This window comes from Podospora anserina, chromosome 2 (genome assembly GCF_000226545.1).
Source record: "Podospora anserina S mat+ genomic DNA chromosome 2, supercontig 2".
Taxonomy (NCBI): Eukaryota; Fungi; Ascomycota; class Sordariomycetes; order Sordariales; family Podosporaceae; genus Podospora; species Podospora anserina.
In genome coordinates this window covers 4,095,617-4,105,133 of record NW_001914858.1, presented here as the reverse complement: position 1 = coordinate 4,105,133, position 9,517 = coordinate 4,095,617, and the positions used below count along the sequence as shown (strand labels likewise).

At 53.8% G+C, this 9,517-nt stretch overlaps 3 protein-coding genes across 3 annotated transcripts; 1 reads left to right on the top strand and 2 right to left on the bottom strand.

Moving 5' to 3' along the window:
• Positions 1–557: 557 nt before the first annotated feature.
• PODANS_2_11860 (uncharacterized protein) lies at positions 558–2,366 on the bottom strand (the record flags this gene model as incomplete). Its single annotated transcript, XM_001911967.1, has 1 exon — positions 558–2,366. A coding segment is annotated over one exon (1,809 nt), but the record flags the coding sequence as incomplete, so codon positions are not given.
• A 783-nt stretch (positions 2,367–3,149) lies between these two features.
• On the bottom strand, positions 3,150–3,574 carry PODANS_2_11850 (uncharacterized protein; the record flags this gene model as incomplete). Its single annotated transcript, XM_001911966.1, has 2 exons — positions 3,150–3,496; positions 3,550–3,574. Coding segments are annotated over 2 exons (372 nt in total), but the record flags the coding sequence as incomplete, so codon positions are not given.
• A 1,550-nt stretch (positions 3,575–5,124) lies between these two features.
• On the top strand, positions 5,125–8,628 carry PODANS_2_11840 (uncharacterized protein; the record flags this gene model as incomplete). Its single annotated transcript, XM_001911965.1, has 1 exon — positions 5,125–8,628. The coding sequence occupies one exon, from the start codon at positions 5,125–5,127 to the stop codon at positions 8,626–8,628; it is 3,504 nt and encodes a 1,167-aa protein (XP_001912000.1).
• Between the last annotated feature and the right edge of the window lie 889 nt (positions 8,629–9,517).

The window sequence follows — 9,517 nt, the reverse complement described above, 5'->3', positions numbered from 1 at the left end:
GGAAGCGTAAGCACAAGAGTCCCGAATTAGGTGAACCACATCAAACATTAACCCGTCAACTTGGTCAACGCTCCACACTGCCGTATTTTCCACCCACAAGAGCCCACTCACCCACCCCCCAAACCCAGAATTAATACCTCCAGCCAATACAGTGACAGTGACTCACACCACAAGACATACTCTATATCCTGCCGCCAAAAGGCCGCATAGGTATATCCCTCGCAATCAAACGACAAAATACCCTTCCTTTCCCAGCATCCAGTTGCTTTTTGAATTATATATAGTCATTCCCTTGCTATCAGGCTAGACTTTCGTCCGGCCGTCATCCATGACGTTGTTTTCTTAACCTTGCCGGCCTTGTGTGTATCCTTCCAAAGAGGTATCCGATCACCAAGACGGCAACATACTGGTCAAATAAAAAAAAACGCTTCAGGTGTTTACCAAAGTCCAAAAAACATGATATATTTTCTCAAACTCTTCCCATTCTGTCAATCAGTGGCTGTACAGATTGGGCACCAAAAGCCATGTCTAATACCCCACTCCCCTGATCAGACATCTCACCACCTCTTCTGTCCATAGCCCCCCCTATTACCACCTCCCCTCCCACCACCCCTACCATTATACCCCCCATTATTTCCCCCACGTCCCTGCTGCCACCCACCCTGATACCCCTCCTGCGGCCCCGTCGGCGGCGAAAGAGGAGGCGGCACTCCATGACCCCCCCTCCCAGCCCAACCCCCCTGAAATCCCATCCCCATTCCCGGAGGAGGAGGAGGAGGAGGAGGCGGCGGAATCCCAGAGAAAAACCCCTGAGGTATACCACCCGGTGGCGGAGGCGCAGGAGGCCAAGGCCCGGTGTAATTCGGCGGTGGCGGGAGCGGCATCGGTAATCCTGCCCCTAGGTAGTTCGGCGGAAGATATCCGCCGGGAAAGTTGCCAGTGGGCGGTGCATAAACCGGCTGGGTTTGCAGTGGCGGCGGTGGTTGACTTGGATAAGCTTGATGGCCAGGTTGTGATATCCGATCTCTGGACGGTGGTGGGAAGTAGCTTGGGCTTTTGGGGAAGCTTCCTATTGGGCTTCTGCTTCGGCCGCTGTGGCTACGGGATCTGGAGAGGGATCGAGAACGAGAACGAGACCTTGATCTGGACCGGGATCGGGAGTAACTCCGGCTGCGATGTCTTCTTGAACGAGCGCCCCGGCTGGAGTGTGATCTTGATCTTGATCGTGACCGTGATTGATCAGTGTAGGATCTAGATCTGTTTCTGCTCCCGCTCCTGCTCCTGCTCATGCTCGCATCTCTGCGTCGACGTCTAGACCGACTTCTACCGCTGCGTGGTGATTCCGAGACTCGCTGGCGTTTGAAAGCAGGCCGATCTGAGCTCCTGCTCGACACACTGTGGCCGCGGCGGCGTCCACTACGACTGCGAGATCGACTGCGTGACCGGCTGTACGAACGCGATGATCGCGTCTGTCTTCTTCCTCTACTATCATCCCGCTCGTTCTGTCGCCCACCGTTCCGCTTCCGCGCCTTCATGTTATTGCAAAACTGCCGAGACCAGCCATAGTAGGTGTCACCTCCAATGATATCGCCCGTGATTTCGTCGATCTCGACCATCTCTCCCATCTGACCAATGTCTCGTGGCGTCTCGCCAAAGTCCGCTTCATTAGAGTAGATCTTGTCGATATCGAGAAGGAGGCTCTTGACTGCTTCCACTAGGTTCGGTTCCGCTGGTCCCTTGACCAACTCCAGCGGCTTGATTACCGACGGGTTTATCGACTTGGTCGAGTTCTTTTGGAGATGTGGAAGCCAAGTGCCTGCAGGAAGGTCGTACCACGGCACCGAAGGGTCTCCGTGCATTGCTGGCATGATGAATGGGGCTGATTTTGCCAGCTTAGCCGCAGAAGCGTCTGAGGCGACAGTCTGCTCGGCGTCCTTAGCTGCGTCCTCCTCGACTGGCGTTTCCACTGCTGTTCGGAGCTCGTGAATGTGTCCCTGGAGAAAGTACTGGTTCTCTTCCCACAGGCTGACCAGGTCTCGTAGTTTTCGAATGTGTTTGGGGCAATTGTTGAAGGCGGCAGCGCTCTTGAACAAAGCAGGCAATGCGGGCTCTAGCTTCTGGGCAAAGCCGTCATCGCGGTTTCGATACTTGACGTGATAGAGCAAGTCGTTGAGAATGAAGAGTATGTGTAGCCGGCGTCGCCTTGCCGAGGGCACGCGATTCCTTGCTGATTGTGCGGTGACATCTTTGTCCTGGCCAATCGACTTGGAAAGGGCGACCAAGTATTTGCAAAAGTTGGAGATCCGGTTCGGCGAAGGAATCAGATTGTTCAGAGCCCATTGTTTGCATCTCTGACGCGGTGCGACTTAGCCATCAGGTCTCTCAACGGGCAAACAAGCTATGGAACAAAGCGTATTATCAAACCTGGACATTGGTTGGCGAGCACTCGGCGATGGTCGAGTTGAGGAGCGCGAGCATAGACTCGATGTCATTGCGCGGACAGGAGACTGGATCAGGGCGAAAGAGAGCCGAGGTGAGCAGCGTCTTTGAGATGGTCAACTCTTTGGACGCCGACTCCATCGTGAAGGCTGGGGGGCGTTGCTGCCACGCTTGGGGTTCTGTTGATACTGAGTGAGCACCCTTGTGGTTTCGGTAGATTCGCAAATAATTATTTGGAGGAGGTTGAACCAAGTCAAGTCGCGCCAAGCCGGCTCACAGCACCCTTACCCCGGCACAATAGCCCCACATCTATGCATGCTTAATTCACCCAGTACAGTGTGCACACGGTAGGTGAGCCTCGGGGACAAAATATTTGCTGCTATGATTTGATACAATCTTCATTTGAACTGGGAAATGACAACTACCTTACCACGTGAGGCTTTTTGTTTCCAGTAGGCAAGTATGCCTGCCAAAATCTTCAGGTTGGATGAAGAGATGCTAGGTCTCTCATCATCCGAAGGACCGAATCGTGAGGGCTATTAATCAAGAGAGAGGAAGGTTGCTGCTGTCTTATACAATCTCAAATTCGATTCTGGCTATCCCTCCGGTGTCTTCCGATGTTCGGCTAGTCAAGGTCCACGACTCGTGTTCAACCCGTCATCCACCACCTGTCTGTCCACCTAAACCCAGCCAGTCCACCACCAAACCCCTTATGAGAACCGGTCACCCTTCGGACTGCGGAACGGCACACTGGCTTCGTACTTGCTCTTCTCGACTACCCTCTCGGCCTCGGTAGCAGGCGCATGCCTTGTAGGCGCCGGATCATTGCCCGTCTCTAGGCTTGGTGAGCCGACTGTGTCTGTCCTCGCTGGTGTGCCCTGGCGAGGTGGGACTGAGGCAGAACCACCCATTGCTGAAGAAGAAATTGGCTGGGTCGGGACATTCTGCGAGTACTCGAGCGATTCAACCATGCTCTTTCTCTTGCGCTGCTCCTCGAGGCGAGCACGCCTGTCAGCATCGATGCCTTGCTTCGCGAAGTAGTATGCGCCGCCGCCGGCTATGCAAGGTCAGCAAGTGTGCTCTACATGTTGAGAACTGGGACTGGTATACCCAAGCACAATGCGCCCCAGCCCGCCCTAGTTCGCCGTGTCAATCAGCAGGTTCTGCATGGAGTCCGTATCTCGGAGCGTACCAGAAAGATTTAACCTAGAGAGCGCAGGTTGTCAGTCAAAACTGCTACGTCATAATATCTTCAGAGAAATACGTACAGTGTTCATTTTGCTGTCTGTACCAGAACTATATGGTTTGGATGATGGTAGGAAGTCAACTTTGCCGTGAGATCCGTTGCGAGGGAGAGACAGAGAGAGAGAGAGAAAAATCCACGCCAATGGATGCAGGTCCCGAGCTATCTTCGTCTAAAAAGACCTTTGTCGACAATACTTCATAATGGGGTGATGTGCAGGATAAGGGCCCAGCTCCCGTCGACTGATCTGAGTGGTCAGTGCGGCACCGTAGAGTTGAGTAGGCCTCGGCCATTAGGGTCCCGCCGCCCGACAGTCTCAACGGCTTTGCCAGCGTGCAGCAAGCTTGGACCACCCCGCCATTTATAGTGGGCTGTGGCGCACCGGAACCTCACCACCATCTTTGAAACATGGATTTGTTGGGGGGTGCTCACCATGCAGGCCTCCATCTTTCTCTGATATAAAACACAGGCTCACCTGTTATTTACACATGGTCATTGTTCATGTACTCGTACCTAGTGCCTCCTTTCTTGTGATTTGACATGGAAAGGGCGTCCTCAGTGGCTTGAAAACGTTCACTGGGCCGCCTGTTGGCGCGGGCTCATTGCTCAATCCAACATTTGCGAACAATTTTCAGGGGAAACGACTCTGGCTGAGAACGCATTACAGCCAAGAGTTTCTGGAAGCAAGCTATGTGCATCGAATGGACAGGCACGACATTACACGGCCAATCCAGACCCAAAATTAGCCTGCCAACAAAAGTGGCCGAAGTCTTCCATCTGGACTTCCATACGTGTTTCGCTTTCCAGAGTGGCTGCTTGCGGCGGCCAAAAGGGGCTCTTTACAGTCTAAGTGGGGCTGGACAGACGTAGAGTTACTAGAGTATGAGTTGTTCCTGTTCGAAACTTCGGATCAAGTGTGCGTCTCGGACCTCTCTTTGAAGTACCTTTACGGAACATCGTCATTCTATCCCCTAACACGCAGTCCCGGATCGGCCACGGGGCACTCACGTCCCCACTATCCGTATCTAGTATCCAGATCCAGCACCAACACTGCCCTGCCCCAGCCAAAAGAGCCCCCTCCACCCGCCCGCCGCAGCGGTTCGCATAGAACACAACCATCAACCGTCTCCCTTGGAATTTCGGGTATTGGCATTGACGACAAACACGCGACCGCTCTGCTCCTGGTCCGCCTCGCTCTCTCAACCGTTCTGCTACTCATCGCACGCTCCGTTCAGCATCACCAACGATACACAAAACACCCAACAATACGGATACGCTCTGGCTGAAGGAGCTTCAAAGAGTGTTATGGGTAGAGCGATCCAGAAACCATAGTTCGCAACGGACCTAGATCACCATGGATCCCCCAGCTGACAACGGGACTGACGGCTCGTCCATTGTGAGTGAGGTCAAAGGCGGTGTTGTTCTGGTGTTGCTGGGGTACTATGGTAGATCTCAGAGCTGACCATGTCCGTCTTTCACAGAGACCTGTCTCGTCGCTATTGGCAAAGTTTGAAGGCTTGACCACCAAGCCCGGCGACTCGCAACCCGGTACACCAACCCGAAATGCATCCCCAACCCCGGCGCCGGCGCCGGCCCCGAAGCCTGGTCGACTCCGTGAGCGGGATCCGAGTCCCTCGACCACAACGCCCCGTGAGCCCCCTCCAATACCAGCGATGCGACCCAAAGACAAGTTGACGCTCCAGAGCCTTCACCCTGCATCCGCGAACGCCAGTGCTTCGAGCTCGCCAGTACGAACTGTTCCTCCTCCTGTTAGCCCGAGGGCCAAACCCACGAACGCCCCGGCGCTCACCGTTGAGCCCCCGCATTCACCCCCGAAGAGAGGCGTAGGAGGCATTCCTACCGGTGACCGTCCGGCATTTGTTAGCACCGATTCTCTTGTAAAGTCCTCATCTCCGGCGAAGGCGGGGAACCAGTTCAACTTGCCGAGCAGAACTCAGACGCCATCGGCGGAACCCCGAAAGTCCCCGCGTGTGGCGCCTGCCCGCCCCCCGTCACCTCCTCCACCTAGACGGTCGGTAGAGTTGCGGCGGGAACGAGAGATGGGCCATAAGCCAGTACCGCCTCCGATCAACCGGGCAGAGAAACCTAATTCACGTTTCACTCTGTTCGAGCAACCGAGCAGACCCGCTCAGTCGAGTCAGCCTATTGATATTCAGAAGAGGTCGAGTCCCAAGGTGTCACCTTTCAACAGTCCACCTAGCAGCGGAGGATCGCCAGGTGAGGAAGATGTTCCCCCAGTCTTGCCTACGAGGCCGCGACAACAGCAACCGCATCACCAACAGCAACATAGTCTTCACCAGCAGCACGGAAATCAGCATCAGCCCTCTGTCGGTGTAAAGAGGTCAAATACCTTCCACGTCGGTTTCGACCCGCCACCTCAGCACCATTCATTAGCCGCAAAGAGACGAGGCAAGGACGAGCCTCTAACACCGCAAATCACTGGCGACCGGCCTGCGCTGCCTGCACGACCACAGAGTATCATCGAGTCGGTCCGCGCTGCAAATTCTGTCTCAGCACCACCTCCACGGCCTCCACGGCCAGGAGTCAACACGAGCGTAGCGACAGCAATCCAACAGAAGCGGATATCCTCGACACCAGTAACACAGGCGCCCCCTCCTATTCCACGGCTCAACGGTAGGTCCGTGACGGCGGCGGATCGGATGCCCGGGAGAGTGTCCAACGAATATCACGCTCCGCCTCCTCCAACACCCGTGGAAGCTAGGCCCGCTGAAGCTCAAATCGCGGGCTCACACAAGGCCGATTTGGGATATCCAGACACGTCAAGAACGAACCGAAGCAAGCCATACTTGCATAAAGGGGCTCACGAAATTGCCACAAAATACGACAGCCGCATGTTTGATGTCTGCGGGGCCTTTGTCTGCACAACAGGCGGTTATACAAGGGCGTGGAATGTTATGGACGGGGAGCTGGTTATGAGCTTGGCCATGAGCGAGGGCATGAAGGGCGCATCCGTGGCCTTCAAACCGGGAGAGAGCGTCGACGAGGAGGGCGCGAGGATATGGATCGGAACCAACAATGGCGAGTTGTTGGAAGCCGATGTCTTGTCGCAAAGTATTGTCAACAACAGACCAAACGCACACGGCCGCTACGAGATTATCAGGATATACAGGCATTTCAACGAGCTGTGGACTTTGGACGACAGTGGGACACTTCACGTTTGGGGGCCGGCCGATGGTAGCAATCTGCCCAGTTTGGCTTACCCTCCTACACAGACCTTTCGCGTGCCTAAGGGTCATGTATTTTCCATGGTGGTTGGTGATGAACTCTGGCACGCCACAGGCAAGGAAATCAGGGTTTTCCTACCAACTCTTGACGGCAGGACACAGTTCCAGGTTCTCATCCGACCTCTAATTCAAGATGGCGCTGGTGAAGTTACGTCGGGTACTCTTCTCGCCTCAGAGCCGGACAAGGTGTTCTTTGGCCACAACGACGGCAAAGTCAGCATTTATTCGAGGAAAAACTACGCTTGCCTTGGCGTGATGAATATCAGCCAATACAAGATCAACTCCCTTACTGGTGCGGGACGATACCTCTGGGCAGGATACAACACTGGCAAAATCTCGGTCTACGACATGGGCCAAACGCCATGGGCCGTTAAGAAGGACTGGCAAGCCCATGATAACCCGGTTGTGAAGCTGATCTCTGACCAGTCGAGCTTTTACAAGCTGGATCGTCACCAGGTGGTCTCCCTCGGCGCGGATAATATGTTGCGTGTTTGGGATGGTTTACTTCAAGACGACTGGCTGCAGGCCAAGATGAAGCAGCATGATGCGAGGTACTGCCACTTTGAAAAGATCAAGGCGTTGATTCTGACGTGGAATGCGGGAGCTTCGACGCCGAATAGTCTCAACTATTCGAATGATGACAGAGTGTTCATCGAGAATTTGCTGAGGAGCAGTGACTCGCCAGACATCATTGTCTTTGGGTTCCAAGAGCTGGTTGATTTGGAGGATAAGACTTTGACTGCGAAGAGGTTCCTGAAGCCGAAGAAGAAGGAGGGGACGGACCAGGAACGGATGAGCCATCAGTATCGGAACTGGCTGGCGCATCTGAAGCAGAGCCTGGATCAGCATATGGATGGGGAGTTGTACCACGTGCTGCATTCCGCGCCGCTCGTGGGGCTGTTCACTGCCATTTTTGTCAAGGCAGACCTCCTGGGCCGGATCAGCAATCTTAACAGCGCTGAGGTCAAGAGAGGCATGGGTGGTCTTCATGGAAACAAAGGTGCCATTGTGGTGAGGTTCATGGTGGATGATACCTCGCTCTGTTTTATCAACTGCCACTTGGCAGCTGGACAATCGGGGGCGAATCAAAGACACAACGACATTGCCGCTATTTTGGAGGCGTCCCTCCTGCCAGGTGAGAGGGACGCCTCGGTGCGGTTCGACAGCTTTGTCGGTGGCGGGGACGGCACAATGATCCTAGACCATGAGCTGTGTCTTCTCAACGGAGATCTCAACTACAGAATCGACACCATGTCGCGAGACACTGTCGTCACAGCTGTCAAGGCGGGCAATCTCGCCAAGCTCCTGGAGCGTGATCAGCTGCTCGTGGCTAGGCGAAGGAACCCCGGGTTCAGACTCAGGGCATTTGAAGAGCTTCCCATCACCTTTGCGCCAACGTACAAGTATGATGTTGGGACGGACAACTATGACACGTCGGAGAAGAGAAGAAGCCCAGCGTGGTGTGATCGGTTGCTCTTCAGGTGCGGGGCCGGCAGGGGAAGGATAGAGCAGTTGGATTACAGACGGCATGAGGTGCGAGTGTCGGATCACAGGCCAGTGAGCGGGAGATTCAGGTTTGAGGTGAAGAAGGTGAGGGGCAAGGAGAGGGCACAGGTTTGGATGGAGTGCCAGCAGGAGTTTGAGGATCTGAGGGGGAGGGAGGGAAGAGGGGAGAAGTGAGTTTTTTTTTTCATTTTTTTTTTCATTTCAACTTCTCAACCTTGGAGTAAGGACTAACACCCGCAACAGATTCTTCTACTTGACGAACGTGATTGGGTACGACGAATCAACGGCAACACAATTAATCGAGCAGCAGCAGCGGTCGAGCAGGTCTGCTGTTGGTGGGAGGAGAGATCATAGAAGTCCTAGTGGACAAAGGGAATGAAGAAATGAGAGAAAAGGGGGGTAATGGCGACAGCAGCGACGAGATAAACCGAACAGCCATACATACAACAACAACAACAACAACAACAACAACAACAACAACATATATCGGAAGCATAGACAGGGGAAGCGATGCGTTTGTGGTGTTTTTAGAGAGCCTGTTTTTATGATTGCTGCTGTCTGCAATTGGATTCAAGATGGATGGGTGGTCAAAAAGACAAGATGATATTTGAAGAGATGAATATCTAATGTGTAGATGGGATGAGATGAACTGAGGATGATATGACTTACATAATATAAAGGATGCTGTGTTCAAAAGGGTCGTTTGTTCCTGCATAATGCTGTGGGGTTGGGGAGTTTGATGATGTCATTGTTACAATGGGTGGTCAGCTGCGAGGATAGAACAAGTAAAAGATGGGAGCTATGGATGGGTGAGGCAAGTGAGAGGGTGAGATGGCGTAGATGAATAATTGTCGGTCTTTTCGGCCTCGGGCTTTGGGGTTGATTGCTAAGCATACCTTATAGAGGTATCACGGTCCTCTCTCGGTTCAACGTCAGTACAAGTTCTATTAATCACTCAATACAACCTTTTCTCTGCAACACCTGCCATCTAATCCTTCTTGCCTTGATGTCAGCTCTATGTACCTGCCGATAGGTAATGCTTGGCGGATACCACTCTGCGACC